The sequence below is a fragment of the Sceloporus occidentalis genome, unplaced genomic scaffold (assembly GCF_023333645.1).
Source record: "Sceloporus occidentalis isolate IW3139 unplaced genomic scaffold, rSceOcc1.0.p SCAF_8, whole genome shotgun sequence".
NCBI classification, from domain to species: Eukaryota; Metazoa; Chordata; class Lepidosauria; order Squamata; family Phrynosomatidae; genus Sceloporus; species Sceloporus occidentalis.
Window position 1 is genome coordinate 2,714,014 of NW_028316988.1, and position 23,496 is coordinate 2,737,509.

The window sequence follows — 23,496 nt, forward strand, 5'->3', positions numbered from 1 at the left end:
TCACCTTGTTTTATCCTGTAACCCATCTAATGGAAGAAGCAAAACCTAACACATCTGCTAGATTCAATTAAAGTCGCCCATATTACATTGTATAGAGAAACAAACGCTTTCCACCAAGTTTATGTAACTGTACCATTATGTTCCGTTCCGTTGCCTTTCAACTGCCTGCTCTCCTATTGGCGATATGGGCTTCTTAAGCAGCTGTTTTACAGACCATCTGTTGTCTTGGGTGGTTTTGCTGCCAGACAAAACTGTATTTTTATTGGGTTTCATTCTTTTGAGTATTGTTGCACAGAACTTGCAGCTCAAAAAGGATAGAAATTCTACTAAGTGAGTCATTTTCCTGGTCTTTTTTCAGGTAAAGAGGCCAAAAGGTTCAGGAGACTCAGTTTGCATGCCAGGCATTCCTGTAAAATTACTAGAACTTGGAAGTAATTTTTTGGACTACAGTTCCCAGAGTCCACAAAACAATAACAACAAAAAAGCCATAGGCATACTTCTTTTCAGCTAACTTTAGTTCTCCTTTAAGGGTAAAAAAGCACCACTACATCCTGCTTATTTGTTATCACAAGCTGCACATTTTTGTCTAAGCTAATGCCTTCACAGATTGGTAGTTCAAACCCAAAAGGAATTTAAAACAACTGTCCTTGTTTTCGCCCAGTCTAGCAGTACATTCTGTATTTGTCTTTTTAAGAGAGGTTTTTGGTTTGCTGCTTTGCCAACAACAGGCATTTCTGCAAGGGGAGAAACTCCTGGCTAGCTTTGGTCCCGTGAAATGTTACTGGACCCCACGCTTTAACAGAAAGCTCTGCCTGGGATTTTGCTGCAAGGAAACGGCATGTAAAGCTCCACTGAAAAGCTGATCCAGCAAAAGCCAAGGTTAGAAGAACTGCAAATGATTTCACAGTACACACATTTGCCTCCACTTCCAGAGAAATCTTCCAACGGATCAACTAAAGGAGGGAGTTAAAGAGGGAAGATACAAGAAGGGCAAAAATATTCAGGATCAATAGTCGACAGAGGAAGGGAAGAGAAGTCCTCGCTTTGGATTTTTATAAAAATGAATATTCACAACTGTACACAAAACATTGATCTGATTAATGACAACACAGCAGAAAAATCTCTCTATTTGGGGATCCCAAATCAAATCCTCTTTGTTCAGGTTGCTGGTGTTTCTTGCTTTCATCCATCCATTATTTTCAGGGCAAAGACTCACTCTGCATACAAATTATGCTCCTTTTCACAGTGATTAAGCCAGGAATGTTCCTTAGCAGACAAACCCATGCCCACAGCCCAAAAGCCAAAGTTCAGCCATCCTTTTTTTTAAAATCTAGAAAATGTTAAAAGATATAGCAAGAGAGAAATACACAGTGTCTTCCCACCAGCCCCCCAAAATGAGAAATTGGGTTAAATTTATAGGTGGCCCCAATGTTTCAAAGTGAAGCCCTGCTGAAGCTGTGCCAAGATCAAATTATTACATTCCTTTGGAAGCATGGTTGCCAAATCCCACGGTGCTCCAGTAACATTTGATGGACAGAACCAAGTAGGAGGATCAGGCAAGTTCTCCTGCCAGAGATGCATCTCCTGGGAGGAACAGAGGGGCAGTCGCACATGTTCAGGGTCTTCTTGCCCTCAGATGTTACCAGAGCAGATGAGATCCAGCCTTAGAAAAAAAGCAACCACACCAACGATATATGAAGGAGGCATGACACCACAAGCCATTTATCTCAGCAGGTGCAAAACTTCATATTTCTGATACTGGTCACAGGAAAGAAAGAAAAATTAGTCAATTCTGTACCAGTCACAGAAGGAGGCCATAGGTTTCCCAATGATTTGCAAAAGTACCTGAATCAGTCCTTTTTTTGACCGCTCCAACAGGACAATAACCCTACTATTGCTAAATACAGAACAAAAACAAGTGCCCAACAGAGCCAAGCACTTTGTAAAATGGGGAGCATTTTCATCAAGGAACAGTGAGATAAAACATCCTCCATGTCCCAGACCTTTTTTTGTCTCTGTGAAGAAAGACAAAATTAGAACTTGAAGAATTGCAAAGTCTGAGAGGGTTTTCAGATAGTATTTCATGAGAGAAAAAGGGGGCAGAATCTCTGTAAGTGGTGTCTATCATGGAAGAAAGGCATTCACTAGATTTATTTAAACCTATTATGTGCCCAAATGTTCCAGGTTCTGCAACAGGATGTTTTAGGTTCTGCTCCAGTTTATTCCCAGATAGACACCAACCTATCCAAGAATCCAGCTACTAGAAGTGTTGATATGGCTACCATTAATCACACAAACACCCCCTTTTTAGCGGCCATAGTGCCATTTTGCCACAGACAATGGCTAGAAATTAGAAATAGCAAATAAATGAATATCCTTGCTGGTAGTCCATCAACACTCCACACAGAAGCAAAATTTGGGTTGGGCAGGGACGCTGAAACCATGATCCTTGGTTTAATCCATTTCTGCCTCTCTCTTTTTCTCTCACACCCTCAAATCTGTCAAAGAGCCCAGATTTTTGTTCAGCTCTGAAGCCAGGGTAAGAAGTTTATCTCTGCCAGCAAGGCCAAGCCATGAAATTGTTTAATCTACTTACTGTCAATAATATCGCCAAGCCCTTGGGCGCGGAGAAGGTCCTTGAGTCGTGTTACTTCCTCCTTCAGCTCCCGCACCAGTTTGGCATTGGGATCCTCATTGATAACTGCATTGCATTTGATCTGTTTTGCCCGATCAGCATATCTGGAGAGAGAGAGAGAGACAGACACAAGGCCAGATCATTCATTAAAGGAAGATATTCAACAACCCTTCCATGTCTTGAACAACAGGATGTAGGCCAGAAACTCCTATCATGCAACAGCTCTGCTTTTTATTGTTATACGCCTTCATTTCTGACTTATGGCAACCCTAAGGCTTTGTTGGCAAGATTTTTTCAGAGGGGATTTGCCACTGCTTTCCTCTGAGGCTGAGACAGTGTGACTTGCTTAAGGCCACTCAGTGATTTTCCATGGCCAAGAAGATTCAAACCCTGGTCTCTTGGAGTCCTAGCCCAACACGCAAACCACTGCACCGTAGTTTACTACTACTGTTATTATGTTGGTGTCCCCAGCAAATGAATTGAATGAGGAGAAAAAAGGACATCAGAGTCTGCTTCCAATTCACTCTTCAGTTACTATCACAACTCTCATATTCCAGATAAGGAAGATAGGTGAGAAAGAGAAAGCTCCCAGCACTTTTACACAATTCTCATTACCTTAAAGTGCTTAAAGTTTCATCATAGTTTATGTCTGCTGGACTCAAAGCAGCCACCATAGCAGTTCTTGAATTGCCACCTACAAAAGAGAATCAGATTCAACACAACGCCTTAGCCTTAGCCTTAGCTTGACTGCCAAGAGTGAGGTAAATACTCAGTGATAAAGAATGAATTCACCACAAATCCACAACTATGTAAAGAGTAAATTTCAAGTAAAGAATAAGTTAAGTTTTGGATTTCAAAATCTAGAAGCCCCAGCTAGTTTGGCTAAAAATCAGGAATTCTGGGAGCTAAATTCCAAACCATCTGGAGGATAGAAGTTTGGGAACCACTGAGATGGACATTTTAAATATGTAAATGCAACACTCATACAGCCAAATAATGCTTAGGAAAGAATTTGCAGTTGCCCACAAACACTGAGTTTGCAGAACTTCGGAATATCAAGAAACGACACATGCCAAGAAGAACAGTCATAGAAAGGGCCACAAAGACTATATATCTAGTCATCAGCCATGATAATTATCATATTTCTCCAGAATAATGAGGACTAGAAGCCTGCATTATTGTTTAAATTAGATCCAAGATTCTTTTTAACACTGAGTGGCAAAGGGATTATGTCAAAGCCAAAGTCATTGACTCCAAGACATTTTTATGATGGGGTTCTCTGAGTGTTGAAAATGATTTCAAGGGTTCTCCAGGGTAAAGGGGTTGAGAAAGGCTGCCACAGAAACTGCTATTATTTCAGAGAAATATTCAGTGTAAACCAATATAAGGAAACATATAATGAGTGAAAAGGATGCTCTCTGCATCAGCATACCTAGGTTTTCCCGAAGTAGCCAGGTCAGTACAGAATCCCTGTAAGGAATAAAGTCAGTCTTCTTCTTCTTCTTACTCTGTTTTAAAAAAAAATTGCCACTTAAGAGAGTGTTGTCACAGAAAAAAAACTGCATAAAATTGTGTGCACACATTTCCCCATCACCACAGAATATATCTTCTAACATTGCATCTGCTGGGAGCAAAGTGAGGGAGGCATTGAGAAAATCTATGAGAACAAGGAGAAGATGCAAGGCTGGTATCTCAAATACTTTGATTCTAGTGGTCTGGACATGACTAGTGGGAGTTTGGTCTTGGTAAGTGGGGCTACAGCCCAAGAAACACGGCCCTAGATTTTCTGATGTGCGGATGGAGCTAATTCCACTGTTCTCTGGATCCAGGCCATGCTATTTAGGCTCAAGCAAGGCTGGGCAATTGGCAGCTGAATGGCCCCAACTGACTGACCCAACCCACCTTCTCAGTGCAAAAAAAGTGTTTCCCCACAGCTCCACTCACATGGAAAAAATGTTTATGGTTTCCAAGAGAGAGTTTCCACATCTTTATGTATTACTGTTCTGGCTATGCTTGGACTCATGCGCTTGGTACTAGTGCAACCCATAACGCTGAATGCCATTACTACTGAACAGTTCACAATGAGGTCAGGATGTACAGTAAGGACAGCTGAGAATGTCATTTTGGTTTTCTTAAGAAGAAAAAAAGCCAAAGGTTCAGGACAACAAAGGACTCAAGGTTTTAAAAAATCCAGTGGAAGAAAGTGAAATTGACAGATCCACTCATCTAGGCAGAAGGGTTCAAGTGCTCAGCTCTTAAAAAATCGGACTCTGAAGCCCTGTGTATTCAACAATGATAATAATGCTGAATCAAGAGTGCCACATCTTCTTTCTGAAATGCTCTTCATTTTCAATGCATACAAGGCAGTGAAATGCAAAAGGATTCCTACCATGCCAGGAAGAGCTTCAGGTATTCAATTTGCTGGTGCAATGGAAGGTGTGTGTGTGTGTGTTTTATTTTGGTTCATTTTTGTAGAGTATACCAAAATAAACACATTTACTAATATTCCCGACAGAGAAAACATGAGGTTCAAAAAAGCTGATGTTGAGTATCTGTCACTCTAGCTACTTTCTGAAGAACTTAATGCCATCTCATCCATAGACCCAGCCTCTATGCAAGAACATGGCCCCTGGATAAGCTGACTACACATATTAAAACGCTAAAAGACAGAATACTGAAATACTGAATACCGAAACAGTTAAAATCTTCTGGACTGTATCGCTTCCAATTGCAGGCAGATATGCATACAACTGAACCTACCGCCATAAAATAAAATCAATCACTAGATATAGAAAACTAGGCTAGAAATCTGTCTGTGGTCTTTCCAACAGTTGTCTTGGGCTCCTATAAATGGTTGCAGAAGAAGGGGTTTTTGCTGAGTGTGTGTTGGTTTTAGTTTAATTGTATTTTTACTCAATCTGAGCCACCTTGAGTCGCATCTGAGGAGTGGGGAGGGGGGCAGTATATAGATCCAATAAAGACATAAAACAAACTTTCCCCTGACGTGCTACATTTCTATGTTTGTGACCCATTTTGTTTTACTGGTATCCAAGCATATTCCATCACGTGAAATGCAGTCCACAGTGCAGCCTGAGCACAGAAAGGCCACCTCAGCGAAAATCAATATTCGGAGACTCCTGTCGTGACTTAAGTAGCTCCTGACCTTTAGCACAAGCCAGGCCAGGCAAATTCAGAATGCTGCCCAGGGATTAGATCAATGGGATTGTTTTATTTAGAAATTAATTTGCAGCAAGCAGGGAAAGATGCACCATCAGCTGTGTTATATCTGAGAAAGGATGACAAGCCCTGATGGAAGGGACTGCTGGACGGACAGATGGAAGAACACTTAAAACTACTGAGGGGGAGAAGGGGAAGAAAGATTACTGAGGACAAAGCTAGGTCAGAACGGGTCAGAAAGCGCTAGCTGACAAAATTAGAAGCAGAAGCATCCGTGGAATGGAAAGGTCTGATTCTGACCTGCCCACGCCACCCACCCACCCACCCACCCACCCAGTAATCTTGCACCTGGCTGCAAAATGCGAAGGACTTAGGAACTGTTCCTGGACACAAAGAAATGAAATGAAAATCTAGGAAAGATCTCCAAGAGTTTCAGCACAGATTAGAGGTGAAATTGCACATGGCTTCCAGTCCCAACTTTCCCATAGATACTGGGGTGAAAACAGATGGGAAACAATTGGCTTTTGATGGAAGCACCCCACCTCTCTCCAAATACAGCCCCTTAACATCAGGTCAGGGTTCTACCTTTTTAAAAAAGCAAAACAGTCAAATTGGGGGTGGTAAGGTTTGGTGGCGACCTCTCCTTCTAAAGCAAGACTCATAACTCCGGTGTGTTCCATATATGTTGCATTGTAATGGTTAACTGGCCACGCTGGCTTAGAGTGATGGGAACTGCAGTCGCATTCATCTGGAAGCCATGCTGGCTGAAGAAGGCTGTTTTACAACTGCATCAAAAGTTTATTTCAAATGTGTCTCAATCGAGGAGCTGGATCTTCTCTACAAGGATTCAAGAATGACACTGCAGCCTCAACTATGCATAATATGCAAACCAGGCCAAGAACGGACACTGGATGGGCTTATAATATTCTTTCACAGCCAAAGGCAAGAGAGAGGAATGCTGTGCTTTATCATCAAACAAGACAGTACTCTCACCGACTGGTGGGAACTAAGTGACTAAAGATGTGAATGCTGGGGGGAGGACAGGTAAGGGGACTTTCCCCATGAGGTAGTTATTTTTACAGCCTTTCACATCTCTAGAGAAATCAATAAAGCAGGAACGGAAAACATCCAGATATTGAGACTGCAGTTCGTATCATCTCACCCATTGGCTATACTGGCTAGGAGTGATGGACAGTACAATCCGGCATCTGGAGGGTCTACCCGTTCCCCACCCCGGCTTTCAAGCTTTGTTTGAAATGCAGGTTTGAAGAAATTGTAATAAGATGTGTATGTTACTGCTATTTGTACATTAAAGAGGGAGAATCAAATTAGTGACATCAGGAGCAGGGATCTAGAGCTTTCTTCTGGATCATGAACCTCCTCCTTCTCCATGAAGTACAGCAGGCAGTTTAGGAGTATCTATTGCTGCAAGGGACCAATGCATGCTGCACCTCAGAGTGGAATAGAAGGGGCAGGTCTGTGAGTTGCATTCACCTGCACTATCTGGACCAGGTCATTTATATTTTCAAGCCCAGATTGTGGTTAATGCTATACCAAAGAAAATGAGGTATTTTGCTGTCTGAAACCAAGCAGTATATCCCCCCACTCCACATACAACTTGCCAAATCAACGTGAATAGCCAAACCAAATTATTTTGGCACATGAGACAGAAAGTGCCACAAGCACCTCGCCTCACCCCAGGCAGTAAAGGTTACAATAACAGCAACATGAGCAAGTCTCACTTTGCTGCCCTCTTATAATATCCAAAATTTGCTATCTCCTTCTTCCCAACTGAAAATTTGTATGGAAGTTCAACTTGATGGCTCCCTGCTCCTGATGTCTCTCCATCTAAGATTTGTTATTGTCTACAGACTACCAAGTCCTAGTTCTCAGTGGCCACCCTTTCCCCATCCTACCTTGCTGGTGCAATTATCCTAAGTTTGGAAGCATCGAAGAAAGAAAGATAAGGTAAGAGGACAGAAGAAGGAAACACGTATATTTTAATTAGGAGTTGCAGGTTCAAAAACCAATGTTATTTTTTCAAGGAACCCAATCAGTAAGTGTTCCCCCACAAACCAAAAAATTGAGTAACCCATGCTCAAAGCCAAATTCTGTACACAAATCCAGGTGGACTCACAAACCAGAGTCTTGGGATACTGTTTTTTGGACTTACCACTTCTGCCAAGGCTGAAATGACTTTCCCCAGAGTAGTGAGAGACTTGTTGATATTTGCTCCCTCCTAGAAAGACAATGGGATTTTTTTTTCAATTAAAGCTGTGCTACATATCATATAAGTAGAAGTCCATGAAAATTAAGAACCCATTCCTGCTAGACTGTGCACATTTGTTTGCATTCCCAACTCTGTTTAAAAGCAGGCCCAAATCTAGTCCCTGTGATGAGAAGACAGACAGAAAATGCTCCACTGGCCTAACTATCCAATGGAATCTCATTCAATTCTCTTTGACTATGTGCACTTTTTTGTAGTACATGTGGATTTACGTGGGGGAAAGTGTGGCTCTGCATAACAGATGGAGACCAGGAATACTGACCACATACAATGTTCTAAGAATTGTTACCTTCAAAAAATATAATCATTTTCACTTGGAAGTGGCTGTATACTAGATAGGTACTAGAACATCATCCCTGGCAAGTTATTTCTGGCAACTGGATCCCTGGTAATTGAGGGTTTAACCCCTGATTTACATAAGAGGCCCCTTAACAGTGAGTTGGAGCAATGGCCCATCTATGTCATTACTGTCTACTCAAATCAGCAGCATCAAGAGCTCTCTCAGGTCTCCAGTGATCTTCCTCACCACTGGCTTCCAAATTATTTTAACTGGAAATATCAAAGTCTGGACCTGGGAGTTCTTATGTGTGAAGCAGGTAAGCATCCTATCACTGAGCTAGAGCCGCACCCAACTACCTGCAAAACACAGCAGCGTCATACCTTTAACCGAGTCCCTTTGGCACCAGTAGAGTCTGCCCTCTCGCTCCCGGCAAGATCCACAAGGCTGATCTTGCTGACCTGTAAAAAGAAGTACGGTCAAACAAACCACAACTTGGAACTGTAGGATTCAGCTGTTCAAGGTAGATTTTAGTTCAGTGAATCAGCACCTTTGAACTTTGCAAACTAGTGTGAAGATTAGAATAACATTACCCTTTGAGTTTCAAACTCCTCCACATTTTGAGCTATTCTTCTCAGCTAAAAAGGGTATATTTTAGAAGGATTTATGGGGAAATGTACTCAGTTTAAATAGAGATTATGTACAGAGGTGGGGTGTTTGCTGCATTTTGATAGGGAAATGGGAAAGAACGGATTTCGGACTGAATACATGGGAATGTAGATCCAATCTGTCTACCCTCTAATGCACACACACTTATTTTGGGTGCAGCATTTTGCAAGCATCATCTTAGAATTTTACAAAGCGCTAATACGGTGGAGACACATACTGCACAAACTGGATGAAGGGTCAGACTAAAAAGGCTGTTAAAAATCATCAGTCATATAATAATACACAGTGCTAAAGCTTCCTTTCTCTTTTGTTTTCTCAAAAGGAGATATTAAGGCTAGAAAGCCTCTCCCACACAGAAAACCCAGGCTCCTTTTGACATGCAAATCCCTCCATAATGTTTTAAACTGTGGTTTGCCCATTGCTGCCTCCAAACTAAACTAGGTCTACAGGGAGGATGCAAAAGAGGAGAGTTAATGAGCCGGTAATTAGTTAAGGCTTGCCAAGCAGAAACACTGATGCTTCTGTGCCCAGGGAGGGAGGTCTATTTGGCCTCTCATTATGTTACTAGAGTCGCTCTTCCTCACTTCCATTCCCATTGTGGGCGTTTTCCTCCCGGCTCCCAAATTAACACAACGCTTAGGAAGAGCGGCAACTGGGGGAGGCAGAGGAAGAGAAATCTGTCTATAAACAATGTACATCCCTTACAGAAAGGCCCAAATGCAAAGCATGCACCTCTGCAAAACAGATCAGAAAATGGCTGCATTTTGTGGTGGTCTTGAGTAATTTTGGGGAGGAATTTTTCATATCACTTTTAGAGGGTCTGTGGGTCTTAAGTGCCCCACCGTGCCCACCCCTGGCATACAGGGCCCAACTGCTCTTTGAAAAATGGGATTTGTTATTTGGCAAATGGGTGACAAATAAAATCAAACAGCCAAGGTAACCCCTACTTTTTTTCCTTCCCTGGACCCAGGAGATCTTACCTTCTCAGTGGAAAGGTCAGTCTCAGCATCGTGTTTCTTCTGGGTGAACACAATCGTGAACACAGCATGGGAACGGCTGCTGGTTTCATTCATGTTGGTAGCTGCCACCGTTCTTTAATAGAGGGGAAAAGTAGCATCAAAAAATAAAGCCAGGAATAGGAAGGTAGCTTCTGAGAGTTTTAGGCAGCAGAAGACAGCCAAATCCTGAAGTTCTTTCTGCTTTTATACCAATGAAAAGAAGGGTCTGAAACCTGGACTTAGCAAGAACGTGGTCACAACTCATTACAAGTTTGCAATTAGCTCCTTTGCCCAATACCTAACTTACATTACAATTCTAATTTAACAATCACTTCTCTCCTTTTGCAGTATAACTGTAGCGTTTAGTTACTTTTCTAATTAATAAACACTTGAAGAGGAATATCCCCCTTTTAAAAAAATGGTTAAAAAGGTGACGGATTAAAATTAAGGGGTTTCATATTAACTACTTCTCAGTCATCACAGCCATTAGCAAATTTACAGGCGTGAAGCACAAGATGTTTTGTAACAGGTTAGATAGTAACTAACCTGGCCTTGTTCCCAGCATCCATGAGATCTGCAATGTCAGTGTAAGAAGTGACGGCAAGTTTGGAGAGATCTTCCACATAGGGTCCCAGCAAAGGGTGCTCCCGGACACGCAAGTTCCCCTTGTTCTTGGGATTCAGCAAGTCTCGGACTCTCTCACAATAGATTTCCATATAACTGACCTGTAAGCAAATGTAGGCAAAAAAGATTAGGACCTTGAGCTCTACTGGGACCCCAGCAATGCAGACAACAAAATTAAGGAAGGCATAAAACAAGCAAGTTTTATTTTAATTGTTTAATTAATTTATATCCTGCCTTTCTTCCAGCACAGGACCCAAGGCAGCTTAAGACCAAATTAAAATGGAGTACAACTAAAAGCTGAACATTCCTATTCCCCTGCCACTTTTACCAACTTAAAATGGAATGAAGAAACAGTCACTGTCTTGGCCATTCATATAAGAGATAAAGAACCTAAAACCATCTAAATATTGTTGGATCCGAACTCCCGCAACCAGCATGAGAAATGATCAAGGATGATGGGAACTTTGGACTATGAACATTTAGAAGACCACTGTTTCCCCACTGCTGCACTAGAAAGTCTGCTGCTTTATCACCATGAAAATGGTACAAGTCCTTTAAAGGGGGCAGCAGGACATCAAAGAGATCTCGCTCCCACACAGAGACCATTACACTGTCCTAAATGGTTCCCAACCTGTGGCCCACCAGACATGGCCGGATTTCAGTTTGCAGAAGCCTTGGCCAAATGACTGATGGTCTAGAATTCTGGGAACTGTACTCCAACAACATTTTCTACTTCATGGTGGTGAATATGTTTGTTTTGCCATTGCCATGGGGCTCGGGGAGCAAATTTCACCCTGGAAGTTGGGAAGCAGTTGCCACACCTTCACCAAAAAGACAGACACTGCTTTTTCTGTTGGATGTTGAGTTCCCCAAAGCAGAATTCGCCCCCCCATTCCATCCTACTGCCCTTTCTGGAGCTGATTTGGCAGGTCTTGGAGGGCTTAGTAGAAGCATCCCATCTGTCTGTCAAGGAAGGAGGCCCGACAAAACATATGGAACAAATGTGTGCAGCAACAGGCTATTTTTATACACAGGCTGTATTTTAATCGTTCGCCAACTACGGGCAGACATCCTCCTAAAGTGTGGACTTGGGCAACAGCCTGGAAGTTGTCATTGTGTATTGAGTTAACAGGAAGAACTCATTTGTTCAGGCGCAGCTCTGTCCATGAAGTGGCCTTCCGGTCACCTGCACTCTTTGGGCTCAGAGGGCACCCCGTTCTCTTGCAGCTACACCTGTGTTTCCTTTCTTTGTGGCTTTCTGTCACTGGACTGATAGCTCAGGGCAAAACATGGCACTACAGCACACCCTGCAGAGCTCCCAAGGGCCCTTGTTCATTCAGCCAGAGCTTGGAAAATTAATTCCTACTACTCTCTATAGTGTTTAACAAGAGATTTGTTGTTGTTATGCACAGCAATGCAGACCAAGGAACTCATTTCATTGCACTGTTCGCTATTTTTCCATTATCATGCGGGGAAACATGCAGGATTGATGACAGAATAGAACAAAACTTGTACTTGTTCCAAGCTTTGCTATTTGCTTCAATCACCTTTAATAACATAAGTGGACAGTCAACAAACCAAAATCCATAGGTGCCATGGGCTGCTAGTCACTTAAGACATCCTTGGCACACAGCCCTTTATAGTTCTTTTTTTCATACCTGGCTAGAAGGAGCAAGAACTACCTGCCATCATTACAAGTGAGAGTATTCTGCCAAACAAGGGCTCAGTTACAAAACTACTCTGTAATTCAACCAAACCAATAAGAAAGGAAGGATAGGTGTGCTGGTCCACGAGGGGAAAACCCCCAAAATCCATAGATGGATAAACAGTTATCTTTCTTAGGATCAAACAAAATGCTACCAAAAGTGTATCAGCTTTCACGTTCTCTAGAACTATCCACCATCAAGTTAGCTGATACAAATAGGTAAAAATATTTTTTAGCTCTACCTGTTTTAATTTTTGTAAGCCATTTTGAGTCCCAGGTCGGACAAAAGGTGGGAGATAAATATAAGAATAAGAGTAGGTGGGAAAAGAAACAGGACAATCCAATAAGAAAGGCAGAGGTTGTCACCATGAAGTTTGCAGTTAAATTCAGTCCAAAGACGGAAGGTTGCAAAAACAAACAATAGCCATACTGGGTTTTGCCTAGCAATGTATTCTGGGATGAATAACCAGTGGCCAGGATTCTTGTCTGAAAACGCAAAGGCTGGGCAACTCAGAGGTCTTGGGTGATACACAGTTTCCTGACACAATCTAGAACAGAAGCATAAAGAGAGATGACAGTACACACAAACACAACTCTGTTCTCTTACCTCCACTGAGTAAGACATTTCCTCATTGCTGTTGTCATTGATCTTCTCAAACAGCTCTTCGCAGAGCTATAAAGAGATTAAGAGAGCATCAAACAACCACCATGTAAAAGCAAAAACTGTGACAGGACGCCTGTGACGCTTAATCTACTCTGCTCTCAGTGCTGTTCCAAATACAAGGACTAGCAAAGTGGCCATAAATTCATTCCCACCCACCCCAAACGCAAGAGGCAGCCAATCCATTTATCCTTTAGACAGTTATCAATTGTACCTAAACTCAACCAGTATTAATCTGCTGTAATCTGAGCCTGAGGGGAGGGTTGGTGGGGAGAACTTCAAAACAGAAGTGACAGGCAATTCAAACTGAAATTAGAAATATGGGTTACAACTCCTAGAGGGGCATGATTATATATTAAATCTTTATTCATCCAAGTGTAAAAACATTACAGTCCCAGCTTAGTTTTCAAAGAATCTTTTGGAGTTCAGCTGTTTGTTTGAAGAAGGTTCCGTCGGCTGGGATTTGCAAGAAATGTAAACATGATTTCAGGGTTAGATGTGCTTTTAACAGCCTTATTAACCCTTATACACACCTCTAAGAACCACTATAATCACTACAACCCTTGCTTTAGCTCAGGTGAAAGGAAACTGTCAGAAATGCTTCTCCAACCCAAACAACCCCAGACTCAACTTACTTGTGGGATGATCCCGGCCTGGTTCTCCTCCTGCTTCCCCATCATAGTATAGGATTTTCCAGCTCCCGTTTGGCCATAAGCGAAGATACAGACATTGTAGCCCTCAAAGGCATGCAGCAACATCTCCTTCCCAATATCATTGTACACACGACTCTGGGATGCAAAGCAAGGGTCGTCGGACTGCAGGGATGTAGAAGAAGTTGTTGTCAGTATTTGACCCTCACAGGGGTGGAATGATCAAGGAGAGGGAGAACACTCTCAGTCCTCCAGACTAGGAGCGATTTAACAAAGTGCCAAGCAGAAATTTGACCTAGGCTTGTTTCTGAGAATCCTTAGGTGGAGATGCCGTCAGATGATGAAAAACAGACACTCGTAAATGGGAAATTTAGGGCAAAGCTGCAAGAGAAATGTTCGGAGGATGATTCTATCATCCACAGGAAGGTAACAGGGAAGTGAAGAACTCTCAGGCTGCTCCCATGCTGCAGAAATAATGCAGTCTGACACCGCTTTAACTGCCATGGCTCAATCCTATGGAATCGTACGATTTGTAGTCTGGTGGAGCACCAGAGCTCTCAGACAGGGAAAAGATAAACATCTCACAAAACTACAAATCCCAGAATTCCATAATATTGAGCATGGCATTTAAAGTGGTATCAAACCTCATTAATTCTGTAGTGTGGATGCAGCCTCAGTTTGAGCCTCCAGGACCTCAAAGAGTCTCTATTATCTCCAATCGCTGGCCAGAAGTACCTGCCTATATGATAGGCAGAGAAACCACTCTCCAGACAGTGATGGGAGATAGTAGTGATACACTTTCAAGGTCAGGAGAGGGCTAGGCTTTGGCAGATTGCAGGAGACCCAGACCCTAGCAGCTGGCCATGGATACTCGGAGGATTTGACCAGGCCCATGGAGCAAATGTTTTCCTCCCTGGTTTTATATGACACCCTACTATTAACAAGAAGGAGCAAGCTGTCTGAAATATTGCCTCCTCTAAGCCTCCTAAACCAGATTGTTGCCTTCTGGGGCAATGGAGGTGGCTCTCTCATCATCAGTTTTGAAGGAAATTCATCTGCCACCATTACAATCAGCATATGTACATGACATTTGGGGCTGGGAGAGCCCCAAAGGAAGCCCAAGCTCCCATCAGTGAAATGCACAGTACACATTTGTATTAGTGGCTGCCTGAAAAACAACATGATGAACTTTCAAGCATCTGAATTTTCTGATGTACTTTCTTTCTCAGAGATCTAGATTACTGCTTCCAGTTTCAGCCATGAAACACGGGCAGCTGTGAAAATTAACAGGTTTGTTCAGCTGTCCAAAGTCGACTTCCCGAAAAGGATCTTGCTAATTTGAAATGGCAAGGAATAACCTTAGCACTATCAGATGCCTTTTGCAAGTTAACAGGTAGGCAGGCAGGACTGGAAGTAAATAAAATAACTAAAGGCCTCTATCGTTTGCACTTTTATCCAGCCATCTCCTTTAACAAAAGGAGACATACAGGAGAAGTATCAGAACTCAAAGCTGGGATTTCTAAACTGAAGAAAACAGGGAAGAGAGGTCTTGGGGAAACCAGGTCATACTCATGAACCACTGCAATGTTAAGGTCACACAGTTAACAAGCAGAGGACAATGCATGGGATGCCATTCTGCTTTAAAAGACAACCCCCCCCCCCAAAAAAAAAAAAAAGCTTCATAAAGCAAGCAAGTTCAAAGACTGGAGGAAGGAAGGAACAGCGTTGTTATTATTTTTTAAAGAGGGCTTCCAAGCATGACATAATCTGGAGCATCAGCTGACAAGTAGAAAATTTTCCCGTTCAAGGAGTAAGTGGAGCAGATTAACTCCAAACAAGATGACTGTCCTGCCGTGCTCTCTGTGGAGAACCAAATTACAACTCAGTTAAGAGAAGAAGGTACAGTAGTAGGGGAGGGAGTAAAGTGGACAGCACATACACCAGAACTTCCCTTGGTGGGGCAAGTTCACATGTACAGCCTGCCTTTCTTCCAATGAGCTTAAGTGGCACACATGGTTATCCTCCTTCTTTGGAGGTTTTTAAACAGAGGCTGGATGGCCATCTGTTGGGGATGCTTTGGTTGTGAGTTCCTGCATGGCAGAATGGGGTTGGACTGGATGGCCCTTGGTGCCCCTTCCAACTCTATGATTCTATGAGGCAGATCAGACTGGGTGAGAGAGAGTGAATGGTGCAAGGAAAACCCAGTGGGAGCTTCAATTTAAGTCTCCTGAGGTTGCATCCACACTGCAGAAATAATCCAGTCTGACACCGCTTTAACTGCTATGGCTCATTGCAATGGAATTCTGGGAAATATAGTTTGTTGTGGCACCAGAGCTCTCTGACAGAGAAGGCTAAATGGCTCACACAACTACAGTTCCTAGAATTCCATAGCATTAAACCATGACAGTCAAAGTGGGGTCAAGCTGGATTATTTCTACAGTGCGGATGTAGCCCAAGTTCAACAGCAATACTTCATCCACTACACCACACTGCTCTCAACATATATTATCTATCTCTTTAAGGCAAACTTACATGCCAGTTTCCCAACAACCTAATAAGCTTGGTTGGCACCATATTCTCCCTCTGTTGCAATGGAGGTGCTGAGGTGACAAGGATTAGTTAAGACCAACTAACTAATCAGTTCCTAACATTATGAGATGGCAGCCAGAGACTAATTTAACCACTCTTGGCTACTATAAACTAGCTCATCTTTCATCATCTGGTTTTTCCACCCATCCACAAAACTGGTCTGTTTTACAAACTACAGCTTTGAATTCAGAGGTGAAGAGAATGTGGCCCTTCAAATGTTTTAGCCAACAATTTCTATCAGATTATCCAACATGACAAATAGCATGGGACTGGAGGAAGGGTCTGTAACCCAAAACATCAATCAGTTCATAAGATGCACAGCAGAATGTGGAAGAATCAGCCCAACGTATCTCTTCAGATTGCATGGGCTGTTGAGCCTTGGAAAGAGCTTGGAAATTTTGGCCAAGCTGACTGCAGGACTCCAGAAATTATAGTTCAAGGTTCAACTTGCCAATCCTTTGGTCTTGGTTTATTTGGTCCCCGATGAGATGACATTGCTCCAGGGTTGAGCAAGCGCTTTGCTGTTTGATAGATATCAACGGTAAAGCTCCTGGTTTTTCTATCGGGTAGATTATCTCAACAGAAGAGCATGCACATTTAAGTGGGGGAAATGTTTTTCACATACTTGGGTTTTTCTCTGAACACCAGACAAGAGAACTCAGCTTCTGAGTCCAGCCTACCACATACTTTCCATTGCTGGACAAACCAATTATCCAAGCCTGTATCTGTTGGGAATCTGAAGAGGTTCTGTTTCACCCGCCCTTCCCTTCTAAGAAAACTGAGAAGCAACTACATCAAAGCCCAACAATTACAGGAAATCAGCAAGGCTTCAGCTTCAGCCTCCTCCAAGAGACGGAGGGGGAAGAGAGCCTGGAGGAGCTGGAGTGAGTATTGTACAACATTCCCAGTGGGGTATGTGCAGTGGGAACCAGAAAAGCACAGCCTTGCCTTCCTAATAAACCAAGAGATTAAGCCTCATCTTTCACTGAGCCATAACCACTTGCAAAGATTTTCCTTTATGAACCATTTTAAAAAAATGTCTGCAATTGGAAAGTGTTTGCTGTGTCAATTCCATTCTGTAGCTACTTGGGCCAATCCTCTGTCCTATCTATCATCTTTGCGCACACTTGTTCTTCGTGGCTTGGTATTTAATCTTTCTGATCCCATGATGGAAAAGGCACTTAAACAGACGGATACGACACATCAAGGGCTAAAACCACAATAGAGTCAAGCAGGGAGCAGCTGCTTGGGGGGAATGTCCAGTGGCCAGCTGGGCAAGTGTGAATTCCAGTTTTCAGAGGGGTTTTTGCTGCACAACACAAGGGAGTGTGGTCTTACCGAGGTATGGGACCAATAGGAGTAGTCAAAGCTGAAGGATTTGGGCGGTTCCTTGGGGTTCTTTGGGTTGAGAATACCTAGAAGAAACAGAAAGGCACATTCGTTACTCGAGGAAAAAGCAGGAACAGGAGTGAAACAATATATAAAAACTAATCCCGACAGCAGATGCTCCACTCAAGTACTTCTTATTTTGCCATGTTAGCAGCCCAGGATATAACACACACATAAAAGATTGCCTTATCTATTAGTACTTTGGGAAACATTATGAAACATTTGGGAGCAATACCAAACTGGGAGAATTCTGACAGGGAGAGAAAATTGAGAACCGATGGTTTGAGTGTTGGACTACGACTCTGGGGACCAGGGTTCGAATCCCCAATCGGTCATGGAAACCCTTCTGGGTGACTTTGGGCAAGTCACATTCTCTCAGCCCCGCTCTGAACAATTCTTGCCAGGAAAACCCTGTGGGTTGCCATAAATCAGACACTGTTAGATGACACACAGCAACAACAATGCAATATTTAACCAGCCAGAATCTAGCAGAATCACACTGGAGAGGACCTAGAGATTCCTAGAGAGAACATATGTCACCAAATCTGTGAATAATCAAATCCCCAAAAGTCAAAGCCACAAATGTGGAGGGTTAGGTGTACATGTTTTTGTTCAATGGACTCATGAGGTGGCAAGCAGACATTCTTTGAACGAGTCAAGGAAAGGTAGGGCTGTTCTTAAGTGCAAGAAAACACACACTTGCAGTGTAAGGAATTCACAGTGAGCAGAAAGAGAGAGGCACCAAAAATAGGTCATCTTGCCTTTGGACTAGTGAGAATTTCTGGATGAGGGAGAGAGGCAAAAAGGAGGTGTTTCCTTTGAACTAAAACCAAACCCCTCCCTCAGATGCACGCAAAAGCTGGAGGCGCATCAGTCATGAAAAGCTCAAGGGCTCCTGGGAACTTCACAGCAGGCCCATTCAAGCTTATTTTGAAGCGCATGTTAAGAGTACAAAGATAAGAAGGCCCGTGGCCTACAGATTTGCTTTCCAAAGGCTCAAGATACGGGGGAGGCGATTAACGCGGCCTGAAAAAAGGCATATGGGAAACGCTCTGAGGTTTTGAGGCACTGGAGTGACACGTTAAAAGGCTCTCCTACAAATAAATGCAGCATATGCATAGAGCCCACATGGAGTGATCAAGAGAACCAAAACCTTAGCTAAGATCCCAACTGTTTTGTAAACTCTTTCACCTTCATAAGGAAACCCAGTCCTGGTGAAAACCTACCTCTTAATTCTCTATACACCACTATATAGGGATCTTTCTGACCCTACAATAAAGGTTCTGTGTGACCCTATTATCTGGGCTGGTCATCAGCTGCTCACAAAAGCTGCTCTTTCCCCTGGCTTCCTTTTATGATCTGGCCATATGTGCAGCTTGTGCAAACAATAAAATCCACGCAGCCATTTGTTCCAAGTCACCACCAAGTTATGAAAGAGAAAATGGAAGTCAGGCCAATTGCAGCCCAGAAGCTGTCAGACTGCAAGACGTTGTGCAGAAACAGTTGGGCAAAAGGTGAAGTCGAAGGCTTCCATGGCTGACATCCATCGTTTTTTGTGGGTTTATTGGGCTATGTGGCCATGTTCTCAAAGAGAACAGGCCATGGAAACTCACTGGGTGACCTTGGGCAAGTCACACTCTCTAAGCCTCAGAAGATGGCAAAGGCAAACCCTTCTCTGGATCCACTGTAGCGGTGGGGCTACAGCAACTACCGCAATGGATGCCTGTGCTTCAAAAATGTACCCCTAGACCACTGTTTGTGGAAACCAGAAAACTATGACACTGCATTGTTTCCCTCTTCTCCAACAATCCCTGAACAATGTGCTGTTCTTGGACCAGAGCCTTGAAGTGCAAGGCAATGCTTTAACCCATGGCTTGCAAGCTACCTTGACAATCACTGTTTCCGCACCCACAACGAAGGGTTTGTCAGCTGTTGTTGAGTCAGACATACAACAAACCCTGGGAATGGCATGAGGCACAGACCTGATCTCCAAGTGCTTATGCTGCCACAGAATACTGCCATTCAAGAACAAGGCGAAATTATGCCAGAGTAGCTGTGTTGGCCATTTAACAAAGCCACCAAACAGTGGTACCTTTATTGGCCAACCGAAATGCACAAATATACTTGTTGCAAGCTTTTGAAGCTCGCTGAGCTTCTTCTTCAGGCAAGATGTTACAAACCAAACATGGAAAAAAACATTTGGAGATGTTAGTCAGATGCCTGCATGTTGTTTCAGTCCTTAGTAAAGATGTTATGATGGGGAGGATTTCTTTTGTAGGCAGGGTTCTCCTCCTTCTGTCCATGCGGCAATAGGGAGATTTTCAAAGTCCGGGATGATGACATTTTTGTCTTCAGCGTCAAGTAATCTCCTTGCAGATGATTCCACGAAGAAAGATGGAGAGCCTGCAATATCCTATAGGAGCTATCCTCTTCTTTAATGATTACCATTACCTTACTGTATTTTTATCACCATTCCCCTACTGTACCCCAAATCTTCCACGGGCGCCATGTTCTTAAAAAGAACTGCTGTCTAAAGTTTTGGAATGAAAATAGGAACCGTGGGCCCCCCGTTTTGTGCACAGACGACAAATAGCAACCGTTGCTACTGCCCATCTCCTTGCCAATTCTTCACTTAATGGATCTGCCTTCTGCCGACGCTCCCGACTTATGAAGGCTGAGAAGCAGGCCAAGCCAAGGATTAATATCGCTTACACTAGGACAGCAGCGCATAGGGGAGCAGCTCTGGGTAGCAACAGGCGCATCAACAAAAGCCATGAAATCAAAACAGCATTTGTGAGCCAAGGAAATCCCGTACCCTACAACTGGCCCAGCCTAAAATACAAGGCCTATACCTTCACACACTTTGACCAGCTCTAAGGAAAGGAAAAGGCATCCTTTTTCTGCCAAGTACTTTTACTTTTAATCTATTCCCAGGAGCAGAACGACAACCACAAAGTGATAAAAGAGATGAATCACAGAATCATAGAATTATAGAATTGGAAGAGACCGCAAGGGCCATCCAGTCCAACCCCATTCTGCCATGCAGGAACTCTCAATCAAAGCATTCCCCCAACAGATGGACATCCAGCCTCTGTTTAAAGACCTCCAAAGAAGGAGACTCCACCACTCTCTGAAGGAGCGTCTTCCATTGTTGAACTGTTTTTACTTTATGTTGAGACATAAAAGAGCAAATAAGGGTCAGAAAAATGTCTGTTGTCCTCAATGAAGAAAGAAGAGAGATTTTTGTAAATGATGACACAGAACCATTTGGTTCGCTGACAGCGATTAACAAGTCAACCACATGTCAGTTACATCACAGATGCTTGCCTAATAAAATGTCATGCTCCATATGTCAAGATCTGTAAATACCTTTGACTACTAAATTAACCTCAAAAAGGACTGTAACTTGAAATAGGCGTTTGTGTCTAATAACCTAGGACAACTAAAGACTATTTTGAATGACAGTCTTGGTGGCAGGATTCATAGATCCCATCCAATATTTTGCTGACTTCTTGATAGAAGGGAAGAGACAAGTAGGATTCAGGTAATACCAGAATCAAGCCACCAATGGAAAGCAAACAATAATTCCAGACACAGTGATATTTATGGAAATGATATGCATATCACCTAAATGCACCCAAGTCAGACAAGGTCTTCCAAACAGTCAATGGGTTTTCAAAAATGCCTACATTCCTGAGGACCTTTAGGAAAGACCTTTTAGTCCCGTTTCTTCCACAGTCTTTATCTGGGGAAAACGTAGCAAACCCTTCCTTAAAGGCTTTGTGGCATATCTTGATGTATATGGTTATATAACGGGAACACTTCCTAAAATGCAGTCACTTGACTCATCTACAAACCTACAGCGAACCTTGGAAATCAGTTTTTCTCAGCTTGCCATTTCTATGGCAACAGGCTTGAGTCTTTTCATTGAGAAAACAGCGTCAAATTGGAGGCGCACCCATCTTCATCATCTTCATCATCATCAGAAGGCACTAGCGTAAATCAAGATATTTTAGGTATCCAAGGCTGCCACGCTTCTGTATTCAGGCTGCTGCAAGAAAAGGGTCTTAAGACAAAACAAAAACCAGCAAATTACACCTTGTGTATAGGAGCGTAAAATATCCCAGGGATATTTCCCATAAGAATAAGAGAGCAAGGAACTGCAATGATGTGATACTGTGCATGGTCTTCCCACTATATATTGATTTTGGACATAATGTAACGGGGACTCAAGTATATGACCCACCTAACTATTTTATTCATCATCCTGAAACAAATATTCCATAATCCAGATTTTTCAGTTTTGCCCTTTTTCGCCACAGATGCTGGCGAAACGTCAGGAGTAAACCTTTCGAGAATATGGCCACATAGCCCAAAAAACCCACAAAGAACTTCCCACTCCACTTTGGTTTCTACGGCTTGGATGCGTCCCACCCCAGTCTAATCATTTAATTACACATCTCCTTGCAAAGGAAATAGGCGGCAAGGCAGGGAATCACAGCCAGGACCCAAATTAACTGCTCAACTGTCAATGGAATAAATGTGTTTATCTGTTGTTTCAAAAGGTCCAATGTGGCAATTAACACTTCTGTTTGCAAACCAACCCACGCATGGCTTTGTGTTGCGACTATAATTATTTTCCATCACGGTGGCACTAACAGCAACTTGAAGCATCATGGTAAACCCCAGTCACCTGCTTTAGAGAACTCCACAGCTTTACCAAGGGGTTCTTCTAGTAGCCGTCGATGTCCTATGGCCATTTTACACAGCACTTACCACTGCAGATATCCCTTAGCAGTGTCTAAGCCTTGTGGTTTGCCAATGTGAATGGGATTTCATCGTTTGAAGAATAAAGTCCTTTGGGGTTTCCTTGTCTACTATGTTGGCATGTAACATTCACTGCAGTACACTGGATGGACTTGCTTGGCTTTTAGATGCGCAGAGAGATGACGCCAAAAAAAGGAACAGGGCCAGCCTTAATACAAAGCAAAGTGAAGCGGTGGCCTCAAGAAGCAGATTTGGAGTGTCAATGGGGAGCAAACTAGTAGTTACAGTTGGCCTTCCACATTTGCGGCTTTGACTTTTGCAGATCTGATTATTCACAGATTTGATCAATATGTTCTCTCTAAGCATCTCTAGGTCCTCCAGTGTGATTCTGCTAGACACTGACCATAGGGTTCCTCTTAAAGACCTAGAGATTCTTAGAGAAATCGCTTCTCTAGGCATTTGTAGGTCCTCCAGCATGATCTATGTTCAGCTTCTACCAGATGTTGCACTGGAGGACCTAGAGTTTTTTTATGTGCAGATTTTCTACCTTCATGAGGGCTCTGCATCCCTGGGCCCAGCCAATGTGGAGGCCCCACTGTATTTTATTTTATGTCATAAACCATGCCAGTAAAAGACAATCCTGTGCCCACCCCATTAAAAGCTTCTGCCTGTCAGCAGAAAGACAGAAACAGTGTACAGCTGCTTAGTACATTCCAGGCTCTGTGTAAATTTTGCAAGTTCTTTGGCATTGTTTTCCTTTGCATCATCCTTTAGGCCCTTTGTTACACGCCCCTAGATTTTACCCTCAGCTTATCCATAGTTCATGTCAAAATCCATAATTCTGGCCCTAAAATTGCCCTCAACTTATACACGAGGTCAACTTATAGTGGAGTATATACAGTAAGCTAGCTTGTATTAGCCATTTTCTTGTCTGATTCTCTTACAGTCCTTGTTTCAGAGCACACAGTTTGCTCAAAGTCAAGCAAAGGATTAACTTTTTGTCTTTGAGAGATACAGGACTGAGATAAAGAGAAGTCATTTTAGCATTAAGCCACACCGGGAAACTCT

The 23,496-nt window shown here is 42.9% G+C and overlaps 1 protein-coding gene across 20 annotated transcripts in view; it reads right to left on the reverse strand.

Moving 5' to 3' along the window:
* Positions 1–23,496, reverse strand: part of LOC149307661 (kinesin-like protein KIF1B) — a 93,203-nt gene that overhangs the window by 51,535 nt on the left and 18,172 nt on the right. For 10 of the 20 annotated variants that reach the window (XM_089534197.1, XM_089534196.1, XM_089534187.1 and 7 more), the window contains exons 3-13: positions 17,611–17,687; positions 13,669–13,848; positions 12,980–13,045; positions 10,590–10,768; positions 10,026–10,137; positions 8,760–8,837; positions 7,986–8,051; positions 7,729–7,746; positions 4,068–4,143; positions 3,251–3,329; positions 2,597–2,739 (exon numbers count right to left, since the gene is read on the reverse strand). In XM_089534197.1, coding sequence (XP_089390323.1) covers positions 2,597–2,739; positions 3,251–3,329; positions 4,068–4,143; positions 7,729–7,746; positions 7,986–8,051; positions 8,760–8,837; positions 10,026–10,137; positions 10,590–10,768; positions 12,980–13,045; positions 13,669–13,848; positions 17,611–17,687 — 1,074 coding nt within the window. Of the gene's footprint in view, positions 1–914; positions 954–2,596; positions 2,740–3,250; positions 3,330–4,067; positions 4,144–7,728; positions 7,747–7,985; positions 8,052–8,759; positions 8,838–10,025; positions 10,138–10,589; positions 10,769–12,979; positions 13,046–13,668; positions 13,849–17,610; positions 17,688–23,496 lie in introns of all 20 variants that reach the window. The other 10 variants (XM_089534184.1, XM_089534182.1, XM_089534189.1 and 7 more) reach the window with 3 other exon arrangements.